General features: G+C 40.8%; 1 protein-coding gene across 1 annotated transcript; it reads right to left on the bottom strand.

Annotated features, from left to right (window-relative positions):
- Positions 1-1126: 1126 nt before the first annotated feature.
- Positions 1127-25522, bottom strand: LOC101862268. The gene is made up of 3 exons (XM_005098023.3): positions 25390-25522; positions 9235-12624; positions 1127-4439 (listed from the first exon to the last, which is right to left on the bottom strand). The coding sequence occupies exons 2-3, from the start codon at positions 12555-12557 to the stop codon at positions 2897-2899; spliced, it is 4866 nt and encodes a 1621-aa protein (XP_005098080.1). The 5' UTR covers positions 12558-12624; positions 25390-25522; the 3' UTR covers positions 1127-2896.
- Positions 25523-25679: the final 157 nt, after the last annotated feature.

Here is a 25679-nt window from a genome sequence, read left to right as displayed (position 1 = left end):
AAAAATGATTCAAATAGCAATTGATACAAGAAACAAACGAAACACAACTCTGTAAGTCTCATCACTTTGTTCTTGTTGATAACAAAGTCGACCTGATGTTGCGTTGCTGCACAAAAATACAAGAATCATGCACAAACTAGAGTCCATAAACATCAAGCTAGTCGTTCATTGGCACAACAAAAGACACAAATTTACAGTTTTAACTTCCAATTACATGACAGGGATCATAACAAAGTATTAAAAAAAGGCATCACAAAATCACTGAACAACAACTGAAATTCAACACATCCGGCTTTGGACATAAGGGTGCACGGTTTCTTTTTTCTTTTCTTTTTAAACCCCATTCCAGCAGCCCCCCCCCCCCCCCACCCTTTTTTCTTCAACTTTCTTTTCTGGAACATTGTTACAGATTCTTCCAAACCAATAGTCTTCATGAGAATTGCATAATAACAAGAGCACTAACGAATGACTTTAATTCCCCATCCAGTGGAATCAAACAGGTAGAACAGCTGAAGAAAGACAATAATAATCATTCCTTTTTTAAAATGAACATCACGATGTAATCTTTCATCGACAGTATTAAATTAAATCAATGCATCTCAAGTCAACTGATCATAACTTAGGATGATCTGTAATGTGCTGAGCCAGACAGCATACCCAAGAAAACAATATGACCTATTATAATTATTATAATTCAATACTCTGGTACAAACTACAATTAATATCCCACCCTGTAAAAATTTAACTACCATGTCAGTATATCTTTTGTTCAAACTTTCATTAAAATAATCTCTGATTAAATAAGTAAAAAAACTGTGTCAATTAGTATTAGCAAAATTTTTGTTTCTCCTCTTTACCAATTCCTGCGTATGCAATGTGAAGAATATCATCACTGAACAGAAAAAAGCTTGTTCTCTACGTAAAGGTGCTCTTAGCCATTTGACTGTATGGCTGCTGGCAATTGCCAATGAGCTGGGCCTATTTTGCTGGTGTCAGAGCAAATGAGCTTGCCTTTCTTTACTTCTATATTGACAAAGAATTTGACTTGGTAAAATATGACTAGTATTCTATACGTAGACAGAAGTTCGATTTCCTCCAAGGAGCGGGTTTCTAACTGGTTTGTATGTTTGCACGAGAAGAGAGGTGTTTTCAATTGTGCATATCATTTTGTAGCTGTTGTATTAGTGATTTCAAAGTTCAGTTGATTACACAAAATTGGCTATAACTTGGCCAATAATGGTTTCTTTTCATCATAATAAAACGTGACTAGCACATTCAGAATTGAAATGGAGATTGAATAAATCATACATATTGAACGTTCCTTCATAATTTATGTTTTACTATGTTGAAGATTCTCAAATTTGACATGTTTTTTATTTTTATTTTTTTGCCGACTATTTTCAGTCTGTATTTTCTGCCTTGAAATACAGCTTGATTAATATCTCGGCCCTGCAGTTCAAAATTTGACTGTCATTCACTTTCCTTTTACAAAAAAACCCCAAACAAACAAAGAAACAAACGAATAAAAAAAGTGTACAACCCTTACACAGAGTAGCTAATTACTTCAACAAACAAAAAAGAATGTAGGAGGGGCACATCAGAAAAAAAATCCTCCCCTCTTCCTTCTGAATCCGATTCTTTTTTTTTTTTTTCCTTTTTCATTGTTTGTTATCTTCTTACTTAAAGACCTTGGAATCTTTACTGAAATATTTACCATACATAATTTTTATATCCTGCCAATTTTTTTTCATGGAACTGTTGACACATACTCGTCTCACATTAGGACTTCAATGTCTGTAACTGCAAAAATAAATGTTTAGTGAGGCAAAACCAAGTACTTTGGAAACAGAAGAACAACTACCTATAGTTAGACAAGACTGAATGTACTTTAAAACTGTCCAAAGGGAATTATTGCATTATAATCAGGCTTTTTATGCATGTTTTGAGAAAGTGTGAGAGCATATTTGTATGTAAGAAAAACAAGACAAAAAAGGTAACTCAATGAGGAAACGAGAATGAGCTCAACATAAAAGATGTACTGTACCATGGAAGTAAAATGACTGGGACAAGAAAGAGAAAAAAGAAAAGATTTGATTCATACAACAAAAACCTCATTCAGAGATGAAATGATCGAAAAACATTTACCAGCAAGCCAAACTTTGCATAAAATGAACCAGTGCACCACACTTTCAACTGATACAATTTCACATACACATGTATTACAAAAACACTTTAATTCCACAACCCCAACAACAGGCTAGGCATCTGTTCTGAAAAGCATGAGTTAAAAAGGAAATATTACATGTATGACAAAGCCCATCAACACATGATACAAATTAGCAGCTAAAGAGAGTAATAAACATGTCACACTACTATACAAGATTATAAACAGGTAATATCACAGATTGATAGCAACATTTCTTTCCTTTGAATAACATGTTTTCAATGATTAATTCTTTCATCTACTTCTACAGTGTTGCCTTTGAATTCAATTTTAAAAATTCTTTTTCATCTGGAAGATAGAGTGAAGAATTTACAATTCATCAAAACCACCCTCGAGCTCTTTTTTAAAAATAAGACACATACCATTTTCCCATAGACATTTATTTTCATAAACATGGAAACTGAGAACTGGAGACTAATGTGAATGTCACAATTCAAATAACAAAGTTGTAATTTATGCCTCATTGAATACGAAAGCCACACAGAGTCATAGACTTTTTAAAGTCTTACCCTACAACTGAAATGAAGAGATTTCCAGCATGCAAAATAAATAATCCTCCACAATACAAATCCTCTTCACAATCCTCCACAAATAAGGTACAACACCATAAATTTTCCCTCTTTTTGAAATGAAAACTGTTTACATTTTTAAAAAAACAACAACTTCACAGATTCAACCCGTGAACTGAGTTTCAAAGGAACCTCCCCCATCAATTGAACCATTCTGCAAAGAATTTCCACTTTGTAGTTCATCCCCATTTGCAATCTTTCTGGGCATGTAGTAGTTTTCAATGGAAAACAACTGCTTCGATTTTCTTTTCCGTGAACTGGTTCTCAAACTTGAAAGAGCAGTACCATTTTTAATCCCAATTAGAGAAGATACATTTGAAGATCCATTATCTTTACTCTGATCCCGCTTCACTAAACCAATTTTTGAAGCCATTTCAAGTTTCAATTTCTGTGCACGTTGATCAAAAGAAGGCAGAGTTAAGGAAGAAATAGGATGTGACGAGGCGTCCACCTCATCCTCCTCTTCCCCATCTGAAGACAACACGTCCTCCATGTGCTGTAAGATCTGAGGTCTGTCCGCCGGCCCAGGAGAAGTTGGTGGTGACCCGTCAATGCCCAGTAGGGAGGACGACGTCCCAGACACGTTGAGGGAGCACTGGTCTTCGTCTCCGTAGTCATCGTTCTCATCACTGTCACTCTCGTCATCACCTCCAAAGCCACCGATAGCTTCCTGGAGCCTGTGGAACTCCTCCCAGAGCTTTTTCTCCTGTTCAGAAATATTCTCCTTGTTTCTAGGCACAAGGATCCGGTGGGCTGCTTCAGTAGCAAGCCATTCGTTGTCCATGGCCACATGGTGGTGTCGCATGAAGTCAGGAACTGACAGGAACTGACTGCACGTTTGACAACGAACACACGGCGAGCTAGATCGAGTGAAAAGATCGAGGTGGATGTCTGCAGGCTGAGAAGGCAAGTGTGATTCTTCCTTCTCGTTCAGAAGAGCAGGCTGGTGAGCCACTGCCAGGACCCTCAGAGGCCTGTCCGATGTTGAGGATGACGATGAGTTGCTGCGAGAAAATAGTCCTTTTTTAGTGGGAGATGGGCTTTTCTTGTTTCCAGCAAAGTTTAGTAAGCTGTTTACTTTCAATTTGAGAGGCCGAAATTTTGACTTGGCCTGGGCTGAATCGTTGTCATCCGAGTCCAAGTCTGTTGGTGGTGTTGTTGTAGTATCACAGCTTTTATCTGTTGGTCTGTCATTTTTGGACATTTTTATTTTGCTGCTTTTAACCTTTTCTATAGTATGCTCAAGTTTTTCTTTGCTTACTTTAGGGCCCTGTCCGATTTTCTTCAGACAAAACTTGGAAACTTTCCCTGGCTTCGTCTTTTTTACCTTTTTATCACAGTGTGCACTAGACTTCAGCTTTTTCTTTGTTGGAACATTACCACTAGAAGTAGAAGAAATACACTTTTTCTTGCTTTTCTGCAGATCATAGTACCCAGGAGAAGACTTCACTACAGATTCAATGGTCTCCATTATGGCATCCTCTGATGTCTTCTCTTTTTCTTCCCCACGTAGCATCTCTAAGTAGTTGATCTTCTTGTGTCTGGTGCGCTTGCTATGAAGTCCATTGCCAGTGGCAGGTTCAGCAGGGCCATGCTTGCCTGCCACATCCACGGTCGGGACATCAGTCGCATCGGAGACCAGAACACTGGAATGGGGGAAAAAGGTATCTGTAAGTCTCCTTGATATTCATTTCAGTAATAAGAGATTTATGGCACCTGCAGCACATTAAGGTCATGCAAGTGCCGACGATTAGAGGTATTACAAGAAAGTAACAAACACAAAAAGGAGGAGAAAGGACAATAAAGGTTTGGTTGAGAGGAAAGAAAGAGCAAACCACAGCAGAACACCCACCAATCACCCACTTGGAATGTTGAGTGTAACTAGCAGTCAGTCAGCACAACTAACAGATGTTTTTGCTGGGGATAATTTTACAACAAAACCGACATGGAATAGAACTCATGTCTTCTGAGGGCTATGGCGTAGCACCAGACAGTGACACCACAGAGGCCAGTCCCACAGACCGTGACAGTTAAGTTGTCAGATCATATTTATTATACCAGCACTTATTATCATCATTGCTATCCTGAACAGTGGGCTCATCTGACAAATTACGGTGCAACTACTAGCGAAACCAACAAAAAAAAAGCAGGGGGGGGGGGTGGGCTAAAAAAAAATAGCCAACTTGCTGGACGCAGCAAAAACTTCATGGAAGTTAGTACGCTCTCTCTACTTCCATCAAGCTAATCGAACGTTGTTCGGCAGACTTCAGCTCGTGCGTGTAATAATAGAACCCCCCCCCCCCCCCCCCTCTTTTTTGCCCATTCGGCTTGTTTTTTTTACTGGGAGATTTTCGTATTCAGAGAGCGAGAGAGAGAGAGAGAGAGAGAGAGAGAGAGAGAGCGAGAGAGGGACAGAGAGAGAGAGAGAGCGAGAGAGGGACAGAGAGAGAGAGAGAGAGAGAGAGAGAGGGGGGGGGGTAGAGAGAGAGAGAGAGAGCCCTACAACAGGCCCTCGCCTCCAGGCCCGTAGACTCGGTTCAGTCGCGCGGCTGGTCGTTGAATTGGGAGGGGAGGAGGGTGAGAGAGAGGGGAAGAGTGAAGACAGAAAGAGCGGGAGGGCGGGACGGTGAGCCTTTGGCATGCTGCTGTTTATACACGCGGCGAGGCGGGGGGGAGGAAGGTTGTCACTGACAGGGGAAGAAGCCCTGTGCTTGGCTTGCGTCCAAAGGCCTCGCGGTCTCCCGCTGCTACAGCTTTGCCTTGGGAGGAGGGGGTAAAACCGTGCAAAAGTGTGCTAACTGCCAACGCTCTTAGCAAAGCCAAGAAGAAAGAGAAATTGCACTCGAAAAGGAGAAGACAAGAAAAATTCCTGGAGTCCATAGCGAACAAGTATGTTCCACAGATTTTTAGATTTTCTTAATTTTGTTCTCGATCAGCGCGTCTAGCACACCGTTATCCCACTACTTACAAACTGTTGTCAAGGAGAAACGGAAACTGTATGACTGTATGTGCCTCAAACCGACCATACACATTATTGATTTTTCCCAAGCAGCACGCAGTACACATGTGTGCATGAAGATAGTTATGCATGTATCATGCCAGCATTCATATTTTGAAAAGAAACTAGCATTCTAATACTACCCTTTCTTTTTGGTATTAGTAAGCGTTTTATGGCACTGGCAATACAATTAGGCCATACATGTGCTGAAGATTAGAGGTGAGAAAAGGGAGTAACAAAAATATAAAAAAAATATAAAAAGGGTGGAGAGATATGAACGATAGATGTTTGATAAGGAGCAAACCACACCAGAGCACCTGCTGACCAACCAACCATTCTACCCGTAACAGATTCAAAAATCTTATTCTTAAACAACACTTCTGTTGTTTTTTTTAGCAACCTTGCGGATGGCAGCTGCAATTCAACCCCGCCCCCATACACCCCCAAATTTAAAAAAACTAACAACAAAAACAAACAGGGCAGTTCCATACATATGAAAATCATTTCGAACATGGTCTGACAAATGCCCACAACACAGGCAAATAGATACAAGTCGAGCAGCAAGTGACCTGACATGATTATTTCCAAGAAAAAAGGGACCTTCCCCCCCAATAAACTGCAGCCACCAACACAATTTTCATGTGGCCAATCCTAAGCCTGTATAAACAAATGGGACAAAAAAGATGGCAGCATACCGGCAACTAAACCCGTTGTCAGACCCATCCAGTGGTAGACCAGCAACTAAACTAGCACCAATTTGCCTCCCCTCCAGTCTAGCATGGCATTTGACGTCACAATCTTAAAAAGACAACTTTTTAAAATGTATAGATTTTTACACTCCAATCAACACAATTTAGATAATTTAAGAGGAGGGCTTCAGATCCTGCTTGTCAGGGCCAACAGGAGCAGAGAGGGATTCTCTTCATTTGGGGATTGAACTCAGATGCTACGGAAAAGCGTCAAACAGCTATACCACAGACGTCAATACACAACCAAGGCTCATTACTCCTAATACTGATGTAATCAATCAATTATATATTTGTTCCTCCTATTTCAATCCAATAGATCACAAGGTCAAATGGCGGACATGAGAGATCCACAATTTCTTCTTCACAGGCCTAGTGGAATCTGTTGCCATGGAGATAAATGTGGTGCCAGCATTCTTAGTTCATATACATTAATTCCAAAGCAATATTACCGATTCACAATCACTTTGAAAATTTTGATGAAATCTTTTTGGTTCAGAAAATACGAGACAGAGTATTTTATTGAAGCTGTCTTACCATGGGCGGGAGGGATGGTCTGCTTTGCCACACTGGACATTCAGTTTGAAGGAGGTAAGACTTTTTGAAGAAGTTGAGTAAAGAGAAGCAAGCCATCAACCAGAAAGTCAAAGTCATAGTGTAGGGAAGAAGCAAGACAGACAAAAAAAACAAACCCGCAGAGGGAAAGAAAAGAAGTAGGACCTAGAGATATCTACCACTCACACACCACTACGACTATTAGATCTCAACTCAAAATTCAACAACACTCCTCCAATATAATGGTAAACATGATATATTACAGCTGCACAGTGTTGAAAACAACACAGGAAAATAGAAATCTACAGAGGAATGGACAATCTAGCACAAACATAGCGAACACATTTTCGGGTTTTATTTTCTTTTATACGTCTGTCTATTCTTTCTATTCAAAACTACATAACTTGCTGGACTAAAAATGAGAAAATCAGTTAGGGCAAAACAACATTTGAGCCTACTCTCATAGACTAAGATCAGATACCCCACTATTGCAGACACCATGGCCAAAGAAAAGAAAACCGCAGCATTTCGAGGATGTTGGCGCTCATAGCTATCATAGGGGTCAGGACCCTGCTGTTTTTATTCCAATTATTTTTTCACCAACATCCTATCTTAGTTTAGTTATCAACATATACTACAATGCAAAAAACTATGACAGCTAGCGTGAGAGGAACCCAAAACAGTGTAGTTGAGGTGCATGAAACTAGACCGCTGACTGAAGTAATTGGGCAGCAATAAACCACGCCCATGCCATCAACATTAACAGCCCGAAGTCGGTAAGAACAGCAAAAACACTGTCTTTGCATGACAAAATGCTTTAATTTTTCACTTTCACAAAAATCAACTTGGGCTACTTGCCAACATTACAGCAATCGTTATATGTGCTCCAGTTCCTGTCACTTTAAAAAAAGTTTTATTAAGAGTTGGGTTTTTCTTTAGTAAGCATTTCACGGCACTTGCAACAAAATTAGATCATAAAAGAACCAAAGATTAGAGGAGTATTAAAAAAGAGTACAAACACAAAAAGGAGAGATAAGGACAATGTTTGATAGGAAAAAAGGAGCAAACCACATCAGAGCACCAACCATATCCACTAATAATTAAATGAGAAATATATATCCATTTAAAATGAACATGTTTTTAATGCTAGGCGCCATTACACATTATGAGAGAGAGAGAGAGAGAGAGAGAGAGAGAGAAAGAGAGAGAGAGAGAGAGAGAGAGAGAGAGAGAGAGAGAGAGAGAGAGAGAGCATTTATGAGAAATTTACAAGGTGTTCTTTTCTTCCACTAATCCTTCATGCATTAAAAAAGCACCACACCCACCCCCCTGCCAAAATGAAGATAGAAACAAAAGACAAAAGAAAAGGAGACATTTAATTAAATTCTGCACATTTTGTTTGGGCTAAGAAAGGCACATAGCACAATACTTACACTTACCAATAAGTTTATTTGTTACGCGGGAAATATTTTAAGCAAGACAGACAGACAGAAACTGAAGGGGGATAGTAATTTTAAGTTAAAGTAAAGGTGAAAGGTCTTTATCAACGCAGCCCTCTACAACATTTTAAAAACATCATAATGACATGGCACTAACAATGATGACGAGAAGACAAAAGAAAAAGCCAAACATGAAAAGAAAACAAAAATTACAGAAGACAAACAAAGAAGAAGTTACAGTAAAACTGTCATCTCTATTCACTGAGATCAAAAATCAAAATGTCCTTTCCACCATGTTTGGATACAACTGCCAACGCACATGGCAAAATACCCCTTTATAGCAAACACAAACACTTCATGATCACACAGAACCGAAGCCTCTCACACAAGAAGAATTATAAGCGGCAACTCAAAGAGGAGGTAAGTAAGGGGAAACAAAGTACAAAACCTTCCCCAAACTGCACCTGATGCTAAATGTACACGGGACAAACATGCCATTTCCAAGCTTAATCCCTAGGTGTATTTGAGCTTTTATGTAAAGAGAGCCCTTTTACTCATAAATTGAAAGTTTTCTCTTTTGAAGATGGCAATATGACATTTTAAAAGAAATGAAAAAATAGCTAACTATGACCCATCAAAACTAAATCACACACACCAAAAAGGCCAACTCAAAAATAAAAATATAATTTGACACGGGCCTTACCCTTGAGCTGCAGATGATGACTTCCTTCCTCCTCTGTTGTGACTCTTTTTCTTGCAGGTAACAGATCCAATGACTGTGACAGGTGACATTGTTCCACCGGAGTCAGAGCCCCGACTCTGAGAGCGAACTTGATGAGCGTCCTCACCTCTCCCTACGCGAGGTTGTGGCGTAGCATAGTACGTCACTAGCTCCGTCGCTTGGTCTTTTGAGATGATCAGTGTACTTTTTGAATTATAAGCCCTACCATATTGGACTAAAAAATAGCGCTGCATTTCACTACAATTTAGAACTGGAATCTTAAGAAGCTGGCAGCGTTTTTTCAAAATACCCGTGTCTTTTGCTGGTAAGATTTGTTTATGAATATCAACCAGTCTAATAAAGGGCTGATTATTGATCATAATGGCGGGAACATCATTGAAGTAAAGTGTAACTGTCACTATCCAAGGAGTATCATCTCCAGAACAGTTAGCGTCAGAAGCCAAAAGCTGACTGCTACTGATATCCGAGTGAAGCTTTGAACTTGAACTGAACACTTCGGTATTATCCAACCGTATCTCGTCATCCTTTACTCCAAGGAAATCCAAGGTCTTTTCAATGGAAGTTAGCCTGGGCACCGATGAAGAAAGCTGAGGTGTGCCAAGTGAACTGAGATCAGACCCAAACATGCTCTTGAGAGAACCATGTGAGTCCCCATCTTGTGTTGTGCTTGATGATGCTGTTCCCTGAGAATTAGACATGAACGATGAAAGATCGTCAGGAAGTTGTACATTATCCTCCTCTTGGTCTTTTGAAAGAGAGTGAGCAAAATGAACAGGTTCCTGACTGTGCGAGGAATGAATGCTGCTGGATGAAGTAATAGGAGTCTGTAGTGCCCTGCAATCATCTTTGAGCATGTCACCACAGGCATTTGAAAGAGCGCTGCCTGATGGTATTTCTGATCGGTGCACGTCCTGTGGCTCTAGATGATCCACTTTGCTGTAGATGGAGTCTGATGACAACGGTGAAAACAGTGCAGAACTGCTTGTATCAAAGCCAGTTGTGCTGCTCAGTAGATTATCCTCTGGAACTTCATCTTTCACTACACTCAAGAGGTAGTTCAGCACGTGTTCAGAAGTGATGCTGTTGTCTCCACTCATCAGCCTAAGACTTTCAGTCAAGGCAGGCTGATTTGGATTTAAATCAGAGGTGGACATGTCTGATGGTTGAGAAGTGGAAGGGGAGCCTATGTCACTTTCCATGCTGAGAATAGTGCTCACAATGTGACTATCCACATCGGATATCAATTCACTTGATGTGGTGGACGGCACAACTGGAGAAACAATGTTGGAACTACTAATAGGGGGTCTCTCAGGGGGATTAAGTGCATCTCGGCCTCTCAGACGGACAGCCTCCACATCATCATCTGTGAGATGAGGAACGATGATGTCTCCAGGCTTCGGAGCAGGAACAATTATTCTGTCCGATGGAAATGGTAATGCTGGTGCCTGACGTCTTCTGCTGGTTGTTCTGGAAGACTTTGACAAATAATACACATACTGATCCTGAAATTTACCAGTAATCTTCATTTTAGCTCCTGTTTCTGGATCAATTTCTTCCTCAATTGTCTTTTCAAAAGGTCTCTTCTTCGGACGTCCGACAGGATTTGCCTTGACTGATTGTGCCTCTACCGGCATAAATTCCACTTCAGAGGGAGCAGTCTTCTTGAACGTATCTTGCTTCAAAAGTTCCTTCTTCAGGTATTTAGCCTTCATTATTTTTTCATGATTGACAACAGAATCCAATTTCGATTTTCTTTTTGTATATTTTCGCTTGGCTGAACTGGAGATAGAAGCCTCATCAACACTTGGTTTTGAGTCTGAATCCTTCGCACAGTAATCATGATCATGATACATCGGATGTGACCATTCAGTGACTTTCTCAACGGTGAAATCAGGAGACAGTCTATGAGGAGTTCGAGCATCTGAACTGTCGTCATGGGCTTCAGAGCCAGCTTCTGATCTGTCCCAATCTAAACTTGGTGATTGCAACAGTGGATGTAAAGAAGGATAGGTTGTTGGAGAACTCAAAGAAGAATTGATTAAACTTGTGTCAGGAGGAATTCCAATGTTCAACTTCTTACCATTGACATGGTCTTTGTTCCTTAGATATTTTTCCAGTTCTAAATTACTAGAACTAAAACTGGCAAAAGTGCCAATCCTGAACTTTCCATACTTGGGGGAGCGTTTGTCTGGAGAAGGTGCACCACTGTCAATGACAGGTGTAGCAGCTCTTGAGGGTGTGTCACCAGAATCATCTTTGTGCAGATTTAGGAGCGCAGGTTTAGAAGATGCATCATGAGTGGGTGATGATGTTGACGATGATGAAGATGGAAGTTTTGACCTCCCTAATGCACATGATGACATTCTATAAAGATCCAGAGTGCTTGCTGAGACACCTTCAAGAATCCCTGATTTCAGGTAGTTACAATCCAGCGATAAATTCCTTGACCGCTGTTCTGTTTCTTCAGTCAGTGGACTGCTCTGAGAGCAGACATCCACATCATAATCTTCCTCGAAGGGATCCATCATGGATGATGGTCCAGGCTGACCAGGTACGAGGGCATAGGGATGGTCCAACCCAACAGATTCAGATGCAGTCACATCTGTCAGTTCTAATGATTTGGAATCACTATCTGCTGTGTCTGTGTCACTAGGACTCCCCTGCTCCGAATTGTCTGTAGGAACTTCAGGTTCTCTCAGAGGACAGTCATTATCTACACTTTTGACGGATGGAGGACTTCCAAGTGATGGTGACTTTGGAGTTGATGCACCAGACAACACATCAGAAGCCAATTTGTTGGTAACATTCTTTACAGAAATAACATTATTGTTGATTCCATTGTAATGACTGTCTTCAAACTCTTTAGAATTTTCCAAAGGACCGCCTAATGGATCACTAAGGATTGAAGTATGGAGGAGTTTCTCGCATTCTGGACTTTTCTTCAGGTCTTGCACCAAGTCTCCAATGGAAAATTTATCTGATATGACATTAGAACTCCCCAAATTGGGTGACAAGAAAGCATCAGGGCTCCATGGCGACTTCTGAGGAGCCATAGTTTTCTCTGCCTCCTTGACACCTTTACTAGGTTTCAAACCATTGCTTGTTGTTTTCCCCATTTCAGTTTCAGTGTCGTCTTCAGCATCTTTACTCTCTTCAGATTCCTCAGATGTATTGTTAGAACCAGAAGGACCCTCCTGGCCTCCACTGGTACACTTTATATCAGACGATGCATCTTTCTCTCCAAGAGCTGCGGCAGCTAGTATATCCAACGGGTTGAAATCCATAGGTTGCTGCAGCACAAGTTTGGGCCAACATCAGTATTTTATTTTGCTTGTTACTCCACCACGACACCTGAAAATAACCCAAATAACAAAGTCTTTAAACAGAACGTAAAAGCTGTATCATTTACGCATGAGACACAGAAATCAGTATATGTTGCTTTCATCATTAAATTAATAATTTTACTTTTTAGAACACAATACAAATTTATACAAGCTTCAAAGACTCCAAGGAGAAAGAGGTTGGTTGAGATCAAACTACTTTTTTTTTATTATCAAAACACAGAAAAAAGTAACATCAGCATGCATTCACTGTGAGGATTGGCATACTGAGCTCCTGAATTTACTTGAAATATCATTCTAGTCCAACATGACGAAAAGCACTAAGCATCATCAGCAGCCTAACATCACTTCAAATTCCCATCCTCAACCCTATAGGAGCATTGCAAGAGACAAGGACGCGACTAAAACCCATACATAATATAACAATATTTCCGAGGCCTATGAATTTCAGACTGAAAATCTGGCAGATTTTTTACACTCTCACTTATCGAACGGGAAAAATGACCTGTTTCGGGAAAGGGATTAACACCCACCCCCTGCCTCAATTTTGGCGAAAAGAACTATTATATCTTTCTATTCATCCTGCCCTTAGATCTCTAAGACTAAAATAAAGTAGACAATCAAAATCTTTACACAAGAACAATTTGTTTGGTCGTCACTCTGGAACAGAACTAAATTTAATTTGAACCAATACAATGAGTGGTGCACTTATTGGCAGATTTAACACTACCAACGCTCCATATGAATAATTTTAGGTCTAGAACAAGATAAATAGTCTTGTCTCTGAATGAGACAACATGCAAACTGTGAGGAGACAAATTCTCTCCAATCAATGCACAAAAATCAATTAAAATTGAACATACTCACTGATAGTTAACTGTTGACCCCAACTACTGGCTCTACTACCAGGCAAAAAAATAGCCTTTTACGCATTTCATATTTTCCACTCAATGCCATGAACTTGTTTTTGCTTAGCAGCACTGTCCAAGTGAGACAAAATCATGGTAAATCACTTAAACAAGAAAGAAAAGTATCATGTGTGTCCTATAACCTATACACAAATGGAACCACAGACTCAAAAGAAGGGAAAGATGTGAAAATGAAAATGATGTCTACCACTCCACAATCTGTTATAATTTCAGTATGTAAGCCTGGGCCTTCTCATTTTTTCCATAATTGGGTTGTTTTAGTTTTATTACTTTCAAATTCATTCAACCTGTATCACAGAGTTTCTTTTTTTAACCCACTAATGGGTGATATCCCATAGTCTAAACCCATTAGTGGTAAAAGCTGTCAATAAAACTAAAACTAGATTTACGAGGGGCATACCAAAAGTTTTTTACCTGACCATGAAGGAATAAAGGTAGAAAGCTGAAATTTGGGGTGAAAGCCAAAAATCATCTTCATAGAATGCTTAAATTTTAGGGAATTTCAGATTACTGGTTTTACCACCAGCACACTGCAAGTGAACTGAATGGGGGTATGTTATTCACGAGTTTCAACATAAAAATGGAAAAAATTGAGCACAGGGCAGTAATGAAGTATTTGTTCTTGCAAGGCAAGCAAATACAGGATATAATTTTTACGGAGATGCCTGCCGTATATATGGAACTGATGGCCAATCCTATACTGTGATAAAATTTGGGTGTAAAAAAAGTGATGATGAGGTCAAAGTTCCGTAGAGGGCTGGTATTCTGACAGAGAGAGGGTCCTCTATTCTCAAGGTCTTTTCAAGGTCATACACAAAGATGGGAAACATGCATAACTCTGGGAGGCGACCACATAAAGTAAAGAAAGATTAAGCTTAGTACCACATTTCAGCTTTCTACTTTTTTTCCTTCATGGTCAGGTAAAAAACTTTTGGTATGCCCCTCGTAAGAATGCTCCTTTTCGTGAGACAGGACACACACCCTCCCAATCAGTCTATCATTAATTTTTTTGTACTAATTATAGATAGCCTACTCGATTGCTAGCTCACTTTTGTCTGACTGAGGTTTTAACAGGATAAAATGAAAACGCTCTGTTTAATTTTTTTCAGATCTTTGCATACAGGTCTAAAAGTTGAATGACCAACAGAATCTAAAAGCTCATTCATAATCATGAAAGGTCACTCCAAACTAAAGAATCTGGCACATTTTCTTTGATGCAAGTCTACAGCAGGGCAAAAAAATAATAAGGGATTTACAACATACACCTAAATCATTTAAAAGTTGAGATTTATTTTCCTCACCACCACACTTTAATAATTGTTCGCCTAAAAAACACAATTAAAGAGATGGGGTGAGTAATTTTCAAGACTCATGTGGAGTCAAGACAGCCGGGGAATGAAATCAACAAGACTGAAATATAGGAACAGGAATTCGGTGACAAGCGACCACTATGAAATATTTTTAGGGGGGGTTTTAGTTTAGCGTTTCACGGCATTTGCAACACAATAAGGTCATATCATGTGCTGAAGATTAGAGGTGTTACAAGAGAGTAACAAACACAAAAAAGGAGGGGAGATAAAGAAGATAGATGTTTGTGATAGGAAAGAAGAGCAAACCGCACCAGAGCACCCGCCAACCACCCACTAAGTGTACTATGAAATAGAAAGAGGGATAGAGTTAATTTTGAGGCTAAGGTTAGGGTTTGGGGTAGGGGTAGGGGTGGGTCTTGGAGGTCCCTTCTTTATTATTGTGTTTGTCAGGGCGGTCACTAATTACGGAAGTCCTTCTCACTGAAATGAGGGTGGTGTAACTGTCTCAAAATGAGCAATTTGTTTGCTCGTTTACGGTAAGTCATTTATTTTAGTCATCTGTGTGTGCCAAAGAGTGATTTTTAATATGGGAGTGTATACAGACCCGGTAACCCGGAACAAAGTCACGAAGTATACAGACCCGGTAGGGGAAATCTGTGATTTCAGAAAGTTTCACACTCTCTTGGCTCAGGGTAGACTTAAAGGTTCTTCTTGATCTATGGCCTAGGTCTCAGTAGTAGACTGACAGACATAAACCATAGATTTATATAGTTTCGAGGCCTAGATCTAGAGCTAGCTAGATGAAGATTGCGGATGTCTTTTCGATGAATGATCGCTTTTCCTCCGTTTTGGAGTTGGAGGAATCAATAAGACAATTTGAAGAAAAGAACAAAGTCATAATGTCAATAGAGCAGTCACCCTCTCTATTTCTCTGTCTCTCTCCCCTCTTTTTCTTCCTGCCTCTCTTTCTCTCTCTGTGTGTATCGCTCACCTTCTCTTTCTCTTCGTTTGTCTGTCTTTCTTTCTCCCCGACCTACTTTCCCACTCTAATCTTTCTCTCATTCCCTCGAGTCAACTGGGGGCATGTGAAATTTGCTAGCACTTCCCCCTGTTTTCTCTACCCCCTCCTCTCTCTCTCTCACACACACACTTCTACTGGGTCTGGGCGCTGAAACTATCCGAAATCACAAAAGATTTCCCCTACCGGGTCTGTATACTTTCTGACTTTGTTGCCGGTTACCGGATCTGTATACACTTCCTTTTAATACAGATTTAGCTTAGTAGGGTCCAAAGAGAAAAACTTTTATTACTACCGGATAACGATTTCTTAAAAAACATTATTTTTGTTTGGTTGCTGGCCTGCATAAGTGCCATGAAAAGCTTTGTAAGGATCTTGGTCCAATTGCTTTCTCTAGCTGACCAAACTTTCTTGCCACTTGATTTTTAAAATACTTTAGGCAACTTGGCCTTGGCCTACTACATAATATATACCACTTAATTTAACAATATAATGGCATTGAATTACATTGAAAATAGGTTTAGTCTATTTGATTTGCAGCTATTCGTAACTTAATTTTATAATTTTACAGCAAATGAAATCAATGGAAATGCAAAATAGAACAAAATTATAGACCAGGGTATATGACACATTTTATAAACGATTTAAAGTCTAGGAGTCGCCTAGGCTAAAAAATAACTAAAGAACTGGGACAATCCTGTTTGGCCCCAACGATAACAATGGAGAATGGGTTTTAGTTTCACTGATGATTACTTAGATTCTGGTTCTAAACGACTACTTTTCAATGCGCGTGCCGATAGGCCTTGATCTTTGACGATCAGCGAGCAAGAGATATGAAACCTAATTGAATTGCAAAACATCAAATCCCCCATGTTTTTATAAGGTCAGGGGGTCAGCCCCCCAAGTTAAAAACATGGATAAAAATAACGAAGTGACTATTTCTCAGACGCTCGGGAAAATAAACTTGGAACTCTATTTCTCAGAACGGAAGGAGTTTCGCAGAAGGCCTGCCGGCCAACAACACACAAAAGAGGAGATATTTTGAGCGGACCCTAACCCTTGTAGTTTGCTCAATGGACCTTGTCACGGTAAGTGCCAGCCCTTTGCGAAACTCATCCCCTCAGAACGGTTACCGTTCTCGAAATTTTTTGTTGCGTCATTTAGGCATTTCATTCTGCCACTCAGCGAGGACTGGGGAAAAGCATTTTTTGCATCGAATTAAATTTCTAGAGCTCGAGATTTTTAAATGTCTTAATATTCAGATATTTCAGTTGTGGTAGGGGCAAGGTTCCTGGCCTACTTCTTCATTTGAAAATGCCTTAAAAAGAAAACTGCGAGAAAGCAAGACTGCTTGATCTAGCAGTAACCTATTTTGCATTTAGTCACCCCTAAAGCAATAAAATCCTTCACGTAAACAAAAATTTTAAAAATCACCCCCCCTCCCGTTCACACCTTACACACACACAGACGCGCGCGCAAGCCACTCCATTCGCAAATTATCAACAAATCTCGAGAACGGAAACCGTTCGGAGAAATAGTGTTCAAGTTTATTTTCCTGAACATTCAGAGAAATACAGCCTGTATAAAAAATAAGCATTGCACACCCAGGAACAGATGCAGGCAAAGACTTCAGTATTTTAAACAACCCATCGGAGTCTGTTGGACTGAGGATCCACCCCGCAAAGTCAAAGGTCCTAATGACAGCTATGCACAACGAAAGGAGCAGGTCACAATAGAAGAAAAGGCACTAGAAGATGTTGAATCCTTCTGCTATCTTGGGAGCATAATTGACAGAGAGGGAGGAACAGGTGCTGAAATGCTTGAAATGTTGTTCAAAATTTGCTTGTTGCACACAAGAAACACCCTCGCTTTATCGCGCCTGAGATTTCAAGCAACGATTGGAAAGAGTAAAGAATCAAAAGTTAATTCTTTCTCGCTTGCAAGCGTGTACTTGGTGCCTGGTCACGACTTGGGTAGCGCAGAGTGCATTTTCTCTCAGTCTCAGTGACAGTCGGACCGAAATGGATGTCGAGTCTTTGATATCAGCCTTGTTTAAAATACGTATGCAATTTGGGACAAAAGAAGGAAAGACCATGCAAGCCGTAACGTTGTGACACGTACTTGGAAAGATAATACAGTGGAACTCAGATTTAATGAGCTCGGATTCAACGAGATGAGATAGATTCCCCGTTTGTTTTTTTTAAATTCATTAAAATCAATAAAAATAACCCCGATTCAACGAGCACTAAAATCAGCGAGCTTGGAATCAACGAGGTCGCTTCCAGGGTGAACAGTCCCCGCAGACGTGGCTTCGCTCATTTTTCTCCCAGAACGAACTTTATCTATTCCCGGAAACCATCCATTGCAACTGCATCGTGTTAGGGCCTATTCACTTAGAAGCCGATTGCATGCGACCAATCAGCGGCCTTTTTCCATACCAACACATGCGTTGTTGGCTCGTGCACGAGTCTACTCTGGGGTGTGTCGGGGTCGGATGGGCGGCCTGCACACGTGTGACTGTGTGTGTGTGTGTGTGTGGGGGGGGGGGGGGGCACTAGCGGTCCGGGCGTTGAACATCGCAGATACAAACGCGTCAGTCTTTTTTTCCCCTCGGCAACTGATCATTATTGGGAACACATCATTATTACATGTGGGAACACATCATTATTACAATGATAAGCTAGTCTTGACGTAGATCTTCGTAATGAATTGTGCGCTTGTCTATGAAATCAAAAGTTGTCGTTATGTTAGGCTCTACACAGCAACACAACTTTTTGGTAAACAATCAGATGACACAGGAGTGCATTTGAACGAATCGGTCTTTTTTTTACACACAGCTTATAATATGCAGGCATTTCAGGCACTACTTGTGACTTCCCTTTTTATAATACATAACTATGATTACTTGCCCAGTGCCTGTAATTATCTACACAAAACCACATGCTTGCTATAACGAACACTCGGATTCAAAGAGATTTTAGATCAGGCCCGGCGACCTCGTTGAATCCGAGTTCCACTGTAATTACCGAAAAACTGCCAGTTGCACCATTTCTTGGTTATCTTTGGTTCAATTTTTTTATAAGATATGCTTGAATTTCTCTCGGCTCATTCTCAGGTAGGACTGAAAACGTGAAAGGCTCCTTTTAAGTAGAGGAAACAAGTGGTGATGTTCACCTTCCAATCGCCTCCTTTAATTTATCTCATGAACCCCAATTCTTTTGCGTTTTTCTAGGAAAATTTGTGGCAAAACACTATCTGGCAACAATAGTTCGTCTTTACTCGAATCCGCCATGGCGCCAAAAGTTCTGATCAATCGCAAGCGCGATTAGCAATCTTTCTATGTGTACATCTCAACGACAAGCTAGCGCTTTCTTCACAAGTGCTCGCTTTATCGCGAGCAAACGTTCTTTTTGTACGTACCTTAAGAAAGTTACTGTGGATCAGATGGACAGACAGGGTCACAGAGTGTTAAGGAAAACAAGACAGATCCCAGTCAGAGATGAGGTAGGAAGAAGGCAGTGGCGATAGATAGGACATACTCTCAGGAAGTCAGGCAGCTGCATAACAAAGTTTGGGATTGGAACCCACAGGGTAAGAGATTAGGGGGAAGACTGCATGGAACCTGGACAAGAATCACAGAAATCGATGTACAGAAAAGTGGGAAGATATGGAATAACATCAAGAGGCTAGCCCAGGATAGAGAAAGGTGGAGGAAGGTGTTTGTCCGTGGCCTATACCCTGGTGCAAGGTGAGAAAGGCAATGGTGGATGATGGAAAAATAAACATGATGTTTTCACAGCCTGTTATTTCATGGAATTAAGTACTGAGAAATCAAATGAAGTACAATGGAAACCTGATATAACCTGATATAACAGGGATGGTGGGACCGGAGAAAAAGTCCTGTTATATCAGATCCCTGTTAAATCAGAAATGCAAGGGAAATAAGCATTTGTAGACTAATCCAACTGTATTTATTCATGGGTAGTTTCCCTTGCCACAAGTACCCACGAACAAGGGTTTTGGCCATGTGGCATGTGCATGACAAATAACACGTGCGTGTAGCTAGGCTTAGGGCTAGATCGAAGTCTGCAGCACACCGCAGCCCTCTGTCACTTCACCCGCTGCGTGTGTGCTCCCAGTGGTGTGGCTTGCGTGGGCTTGCTCCATCACTGCATTACCCCACCCCCCTCTCTCTCTCTCACCTTTTACACATTGTTAACCAGCCTGTCCTTGATATAACCGATTGGGCTCCGATGAGGCCCTGTTATTGCAGATTACTTTTAATAGAGACAAAGAGAAGGAAAAAACGGGAATTTAAAAAATCTCTGTTCTTAGATCTAGTATTACCGGATCCCTGTTATTACCAGGCCTGTTATATTTGGTATCCAAGATCTAGGATCTAGAATCTAGATTTCTAGTCTAATTCTAACACGCAGTTCCTGAACTTACTAACTAGCTAAGATTAAGACACTCTCAACCTTCATTCAATATAACCAAAAAAAAGGCAAAATAGATGTAAATCTAAGTCTAAGTACCGCAGTAAGTGTAAGGCCTTAAATTGCTTGCACTGAGAAAATAGAGAGAGAAAAGGAGACAAGAGGTCAAGAAAAATATAACTGACATATCTAGATCTTGGCGATATCTAGATTCTCTAGATCTCTCATACTTATGTGGCCAAAAAAATAGATCTATTTTAGATCTAGAAATCTAGAGTCTAGATCTAGGCTATGGGTATTTCTTTCAGTCAGGAGAGTATTCAAACAGAAAGAGTGGCGTACAATTTCAATTCGATCTAGATCTAATCTAGAAGGTAGTGTTAATGTTAATTGCGACAGTGACAACTAGCCTAACAACGCGGCATTAATTGCAACAGAGTGAACATGGAGCTCTTTTGCATTTCTCTACAGTAGAATTGACTTTCTTAAAACTTTATCTGTACACACATTAGAATCGGCTTCCATGGAACTGGCCACACGGTGAAGTCATCACACACCTCCAGTGATCTCCTCAGTTATCCCGTCACAAAATCCAACTTGCGAAAAACATGTGGCGAGTTCACCGTGGACTGGCAGGCAAACCCTCAATGCCAACCTTTATAACTTTAATTAATAATAGGCCGGCTTTATTTCTCTGAACGTTCGGGAAAATAAACTTAAACTTTATTTCTCCGAACGGTTTCCATTCTCAAGATTTGTTGAATAAGCGAAAGGAGTGGCCCCTGTGTGTGTGTGAGTGTATGAACGGGGGATTTTTTTTTACATGAAAGACTAGTTTTTGCTGGGTGACTAAATCTAAAATAGATTCCTGCCAAGGTCGCAAGCAGTCATGTTTTCTCGCAGTTGAGTACCTTTTGAAGGTATTTTCAAATGAAGTATAGATCTAGTATAGATTCTAGTCCGGGAATGTTGCCCTAACCACAACTGAAGTATCTGAATATTCAGACATTTAAAAATCTCTAGCTCTAGAAATTGAATTCCATGCAAAAAAATGCTTCCTCCCAGTCCTCGCAAAATGAAAGGATGACGCCTCCATCTCGCAAATAACTCAAAAATCTCAGAAACCGTTCGGAGAAATAGAGTTCAACTTTATTTTCCCGAGCGTTCTGAGAAATAGTCACTTCATTTATAATATTTTTTAAATACAAAAACCAGAGTTTATTCAATCAAAATCTATACATAGATTTCTGGAAGTTTCAGCCCCCAGACCCAGTAGCAATCTAGTGTGTGTGTGTGTGTGTGTGTGTGTGTGTGTGTGTGAGAGAGAGATAGATAGAGAGAGAGAGAGAGAGAGAGAGAGAGAGAGAGAGGTGCTAGCAAAATGTAATGACATGCCCCAGTTGGCAGGAGGGAACGAGAGAAAGATAGAGTGTGAAATAGGTGGGACAAAGGAATACAGAGACAAACAAAGAAAAAGAGAAGGAGAGAGAGAGAGAGAGAGAGAGAGAGAGAGAGAGAGAGAGAGAGAGAGAGAGAGAAATAGAGGGTGACTGCTCGATTGAAATTATGACATTGTTCTTTTCTTCAAATTGCGTCTTGCGATTCCTCAAACTCCAAAACGGAGGAAAAACGATCGGTCATCGAAAAGACATCTGCAATCTTTATTTAGATCTAGCCGCGAAACTATATCCAAGATTTATGTCTTTCTGCCTAGATCTAGACCACAGATCTAGAAGAACCTACACGTAGATCTAGGTTTACCCCACAGAATTCTACACTAAGTGTAAAATTCTGTGGTCTACCCTGAGCCAAGAGGGCGCAGAAACTCTCCGAAATCACAAAAGAGTTCCCCTACCGGGTCTGTATACTTTGTGACTTGTGTTCCCGGTTACCGGGTCTGTATACACTCCCTTCTTTAAAAGACACGGGGAGTTTTCTCTATAACCAAACAAATATACACACACTAATTAAACGAAACTTCTCCTACTGGAAGGGCAATGCCCATTTTGTGTATAGATCAAGATTTCTGGAAACACCCGAAATCTAAGCTAGCCCGCTTGCCCTAAAAAAAGCGACAAAATATATTGTCTACCAACGCCGAAAGTTGCCGAATGCCTACTGTTGTTTAAAGCAACCTCTATTCTCACCCGGGGTGAGAATACCGCAGGCGAGTCTTTTGGCTATTCTCACCCGGTGGGCGTTCACCGTTATAGCCTAGGCCAACCAGTGAAGTGTTCACCCTGAACCACAGAATTCTACTCTGTGACAGAATTATAGAATTCTGTGCTTTGAACAAACGTTCTAGATCTATTACTACTGTTAGTGTTAGCCTAAAAGCGTGCAATCTTGTCTGTGGGCAGTGGAGAGAGAGAAAGAGAGAGGGGAGGAGTAGATCTTGCGAGAACTTCCGGGCGAAACAAAATGGCGACCCGCGTAGTTCGGCTCGATTCGGAAAGTAAAATAGCCGTAGCATCTTTGTAGATAACCAAATTAATTTAGTTTTGTTTTTGGTAGTGTCAATTGCCACCGAGTGACGCGGTGGCAATTGACAAAAATTGACTTTTTGCACAGAATTCTACACTTAGTGTAGAATTCTGTGACTTTTTGTCAATTGCCACCGAGTAAATTGGAGCTCTTTCCCGTTGGTGGGTAGATCTAGCTTATTGTGCTCGAGTGCTTGGTGTTGTGCGTTCGCCTCTCTGTCCGTCTGTGTGTGTGTGTGAGTGTGTGTCTTTTCCTGACCCCTGTTCCCCGATTTATGTTCCCCGATATAACGTGAATTTCTACTTCAGTTTGTGTGCGTTTGTGACCTTCTACTTCTAGTCTAGAATTGCCTGTGTTGGTTCTACACCAAAGTGTAGGCTAAGGCTAGCCTAGATCTAGGCCTACGTCTCATTGAAAACACGCCAAGTTGGTACCGTAGCCGTAGCTCTAGACAAGATGCTCATCCAATGAAATTAGTTGGGAACAAATTGACCCATTAGACACACATTATTATGTATAATGCTAAAGATGGTGTTGTTTTCAAACTTGACACCGCTTCACTCGGTGGCAATTGACAAAAGGCCACCTCTATTCTCACCCGGAGTGAGAATAGTGCAGGCGAGTCTTGTGGCTATTCTCACCCGGTGCGCGTTCACCAAATTTTGCGTTCACCCTAAACCACAGAATTCTACACTGTGGTAACAGAAAAATTGTAGAATTCTGTGCCGTGAACAAACGTTCCATTACAATTGTAGCCTACTAAAAGCGTACAATTTTGTCTGTGGGCAGTGGAGAGAGAGAGAGAAAGAGAGAGATTTCCGGGCAAAACAAAATGGCGACCCGCGTAGTTCGGCTCGATTTGAAAAGTTAAATAGCCGTAGCATCTTTGAAGACAACCAAATGTATTTACTTTTGTGTTTTAACATCATTTTTTAACTTTGTTTTGGTCAATTTGATCGTCCACACCGATAGACAGTATTCAGAAAGAGACAGAGAGAGAGAGAAGGGAGGAGTTGATCTTGCGAGAACTTCCGGGCGGGTGAGAATAGCCACTTTTTGTCAATTGCCACAGCGTCACTCGGTGGCAATTGACGCTACCTTTGTTTTTTAACATCATTTTTAAACTTTGTTTTGCTCAATTTGATCGTCCACACCGATAGACAGTATTCCAAAAGGCCACCTCTATTCTCACCCGGGATGAGAATAGTGCAGGCGAGTCTTTTGGCTATTCTCACCCGGTGCGCGTTCACCGTTATAGCCTAGATCTAGGCCAACAAATTTTGCGTTCACCCTAAACCACAGAATTCTACTGTGATAACAGAAAAATTGTAGAATCCTGTGCTATGAACAAACGTTCCATTACAACTGTACTTGTAGCCTACTAAAAGCGTACAATTTTGTCTGTGGGCAGTGGAGAGAGAGAAAGAGAGAGAACAAAACAAAATGGCGACCCGCGTAGTTCGGCTCGATTCGAAAAGTTAAATAGCCGTAGCATCTTTGTAGACAACCAAATTAATTTACTTTTGTGTTTTAACATCATTTTTTAACTTTGTTTTCGTCAATTTGATCGTCCACACCGATAGACAGTATTCAGAAAGAGACAGAGAGAGAGAGAGAAGAGGGGAGGAGTAGATCTTGCGAGAACTTCCGGGCGGGTGAGAATAGCCACTTTCATTCCCAAATGAGAAAAAACAGGTCTTGTTTCACACCGGGTGAGAATAGCCTATGCTGGCAAGTCTCACCCAGGGTGAGAGGTAGATTGTATTTTTATTCTCACCCCCCGGTGAGAATAGCCACTTCCGTTGTTTAAATGGGGAAGTGGTGTGATGAGTTCACTGTTAAATTAGACCTAGGCAGGGTCTGGATCTAGATCTAGATCTAGAATCTAGATCTATTTGGATACTTTTTTTTGCGTGAACTCGCCACACATTTTTCAGCTGTGTCAACATCACTGGTTCCCTTGCCTTAGAATCAATGGACAGCCAAAATTTACAACACAAAGAATCAGCAGCATACAACAGCAACCAAAACCACTAGGGGCAACAACAACAAAAGAGCTGCGACTGTCTTTGTTTTTTGTTGTTGTTAATTTGGTGTGTGTGTGTGTGTATAAATGGCCACAAAAGCGTGTGTGCGGAGTGCAGTGTCTAGATTCTAGATCTATTTCTTGTGTGTCTGTGAGTGTGTGTCTCTGTGTGTGAGAGACAGTAGGCCTATAATACTATGTATGTAGATCTCTAGATCTGATCTAGAGATCTATGCTACGACCCATCTATGCGTGTGTATTTCAATTTGTACAAAGGACTAACGTAAACTTAACGTTAAAAAGAAAAAAAACAAAAACAGTCAAACAGGCTGCAACACGGCGTTTGCAGAGCACGTGGTGTGTGACCGTGCTGCTGTGTGCCTCGGCTTTGTTTTGATCGCCTTCGCCAAGGCAAAACTTGCCTGGGGTTCGCCTACTTGGCAATCGTGTGACCTACATTTTACTGTCGAAGTGGCTGAAGTCGGGAGAACTTGCGCTACACGCACATTTCGACGAAAATCTTTGAACAAAATAAAAATAAGCACAATAAACTCAGATTTGTTATAACTTACAACAGTAATACAATGTATATCCAATGAGGTCCAAATGAAAATAATCCAAGTGAGAAATAAATAAACGCATTGGCAAGTGAGAGCGCCGCTAACGTCCTTCCCCTATAGCAGTCAGACTTGGAATGCCAAACGCAAAGCGTAGCCTAGGCCTAGTCACGTCACGAGGGGAAGGCTCATGATGATAAAAATAGAATCTCTACTGCGCGGCGAAACGAAACAAACGTTAGCGGGCGATAAGCAGAGAGAGAGGGGGGAAGAGGCAGAGAGAGAGAGAGAGAGAGAGAGAGAGA

This window comes from Aplysia californica, unplaced genomic scaffold (assembly GCF_000002075.1).
Source record: "Aplysia californica isolate F4 #8 unplaced genomic scaffold, AplCal3.0 scaffold00170, whole genome shotgun sequence".
In the NCBI taxonomy this organism is placed as follows: domain Eukaryota; kingdom Metazoa; phylum Mollusca; class Gastropoda; order Aplysiida; family Aplysiidae; genus Aplysia; species Aplysia californica.
The sequence above is the reverse complement of the archived record's forward strand: the minus strand, read 5'-3'. Positions and strand labels throughout refer to the sequence as shown.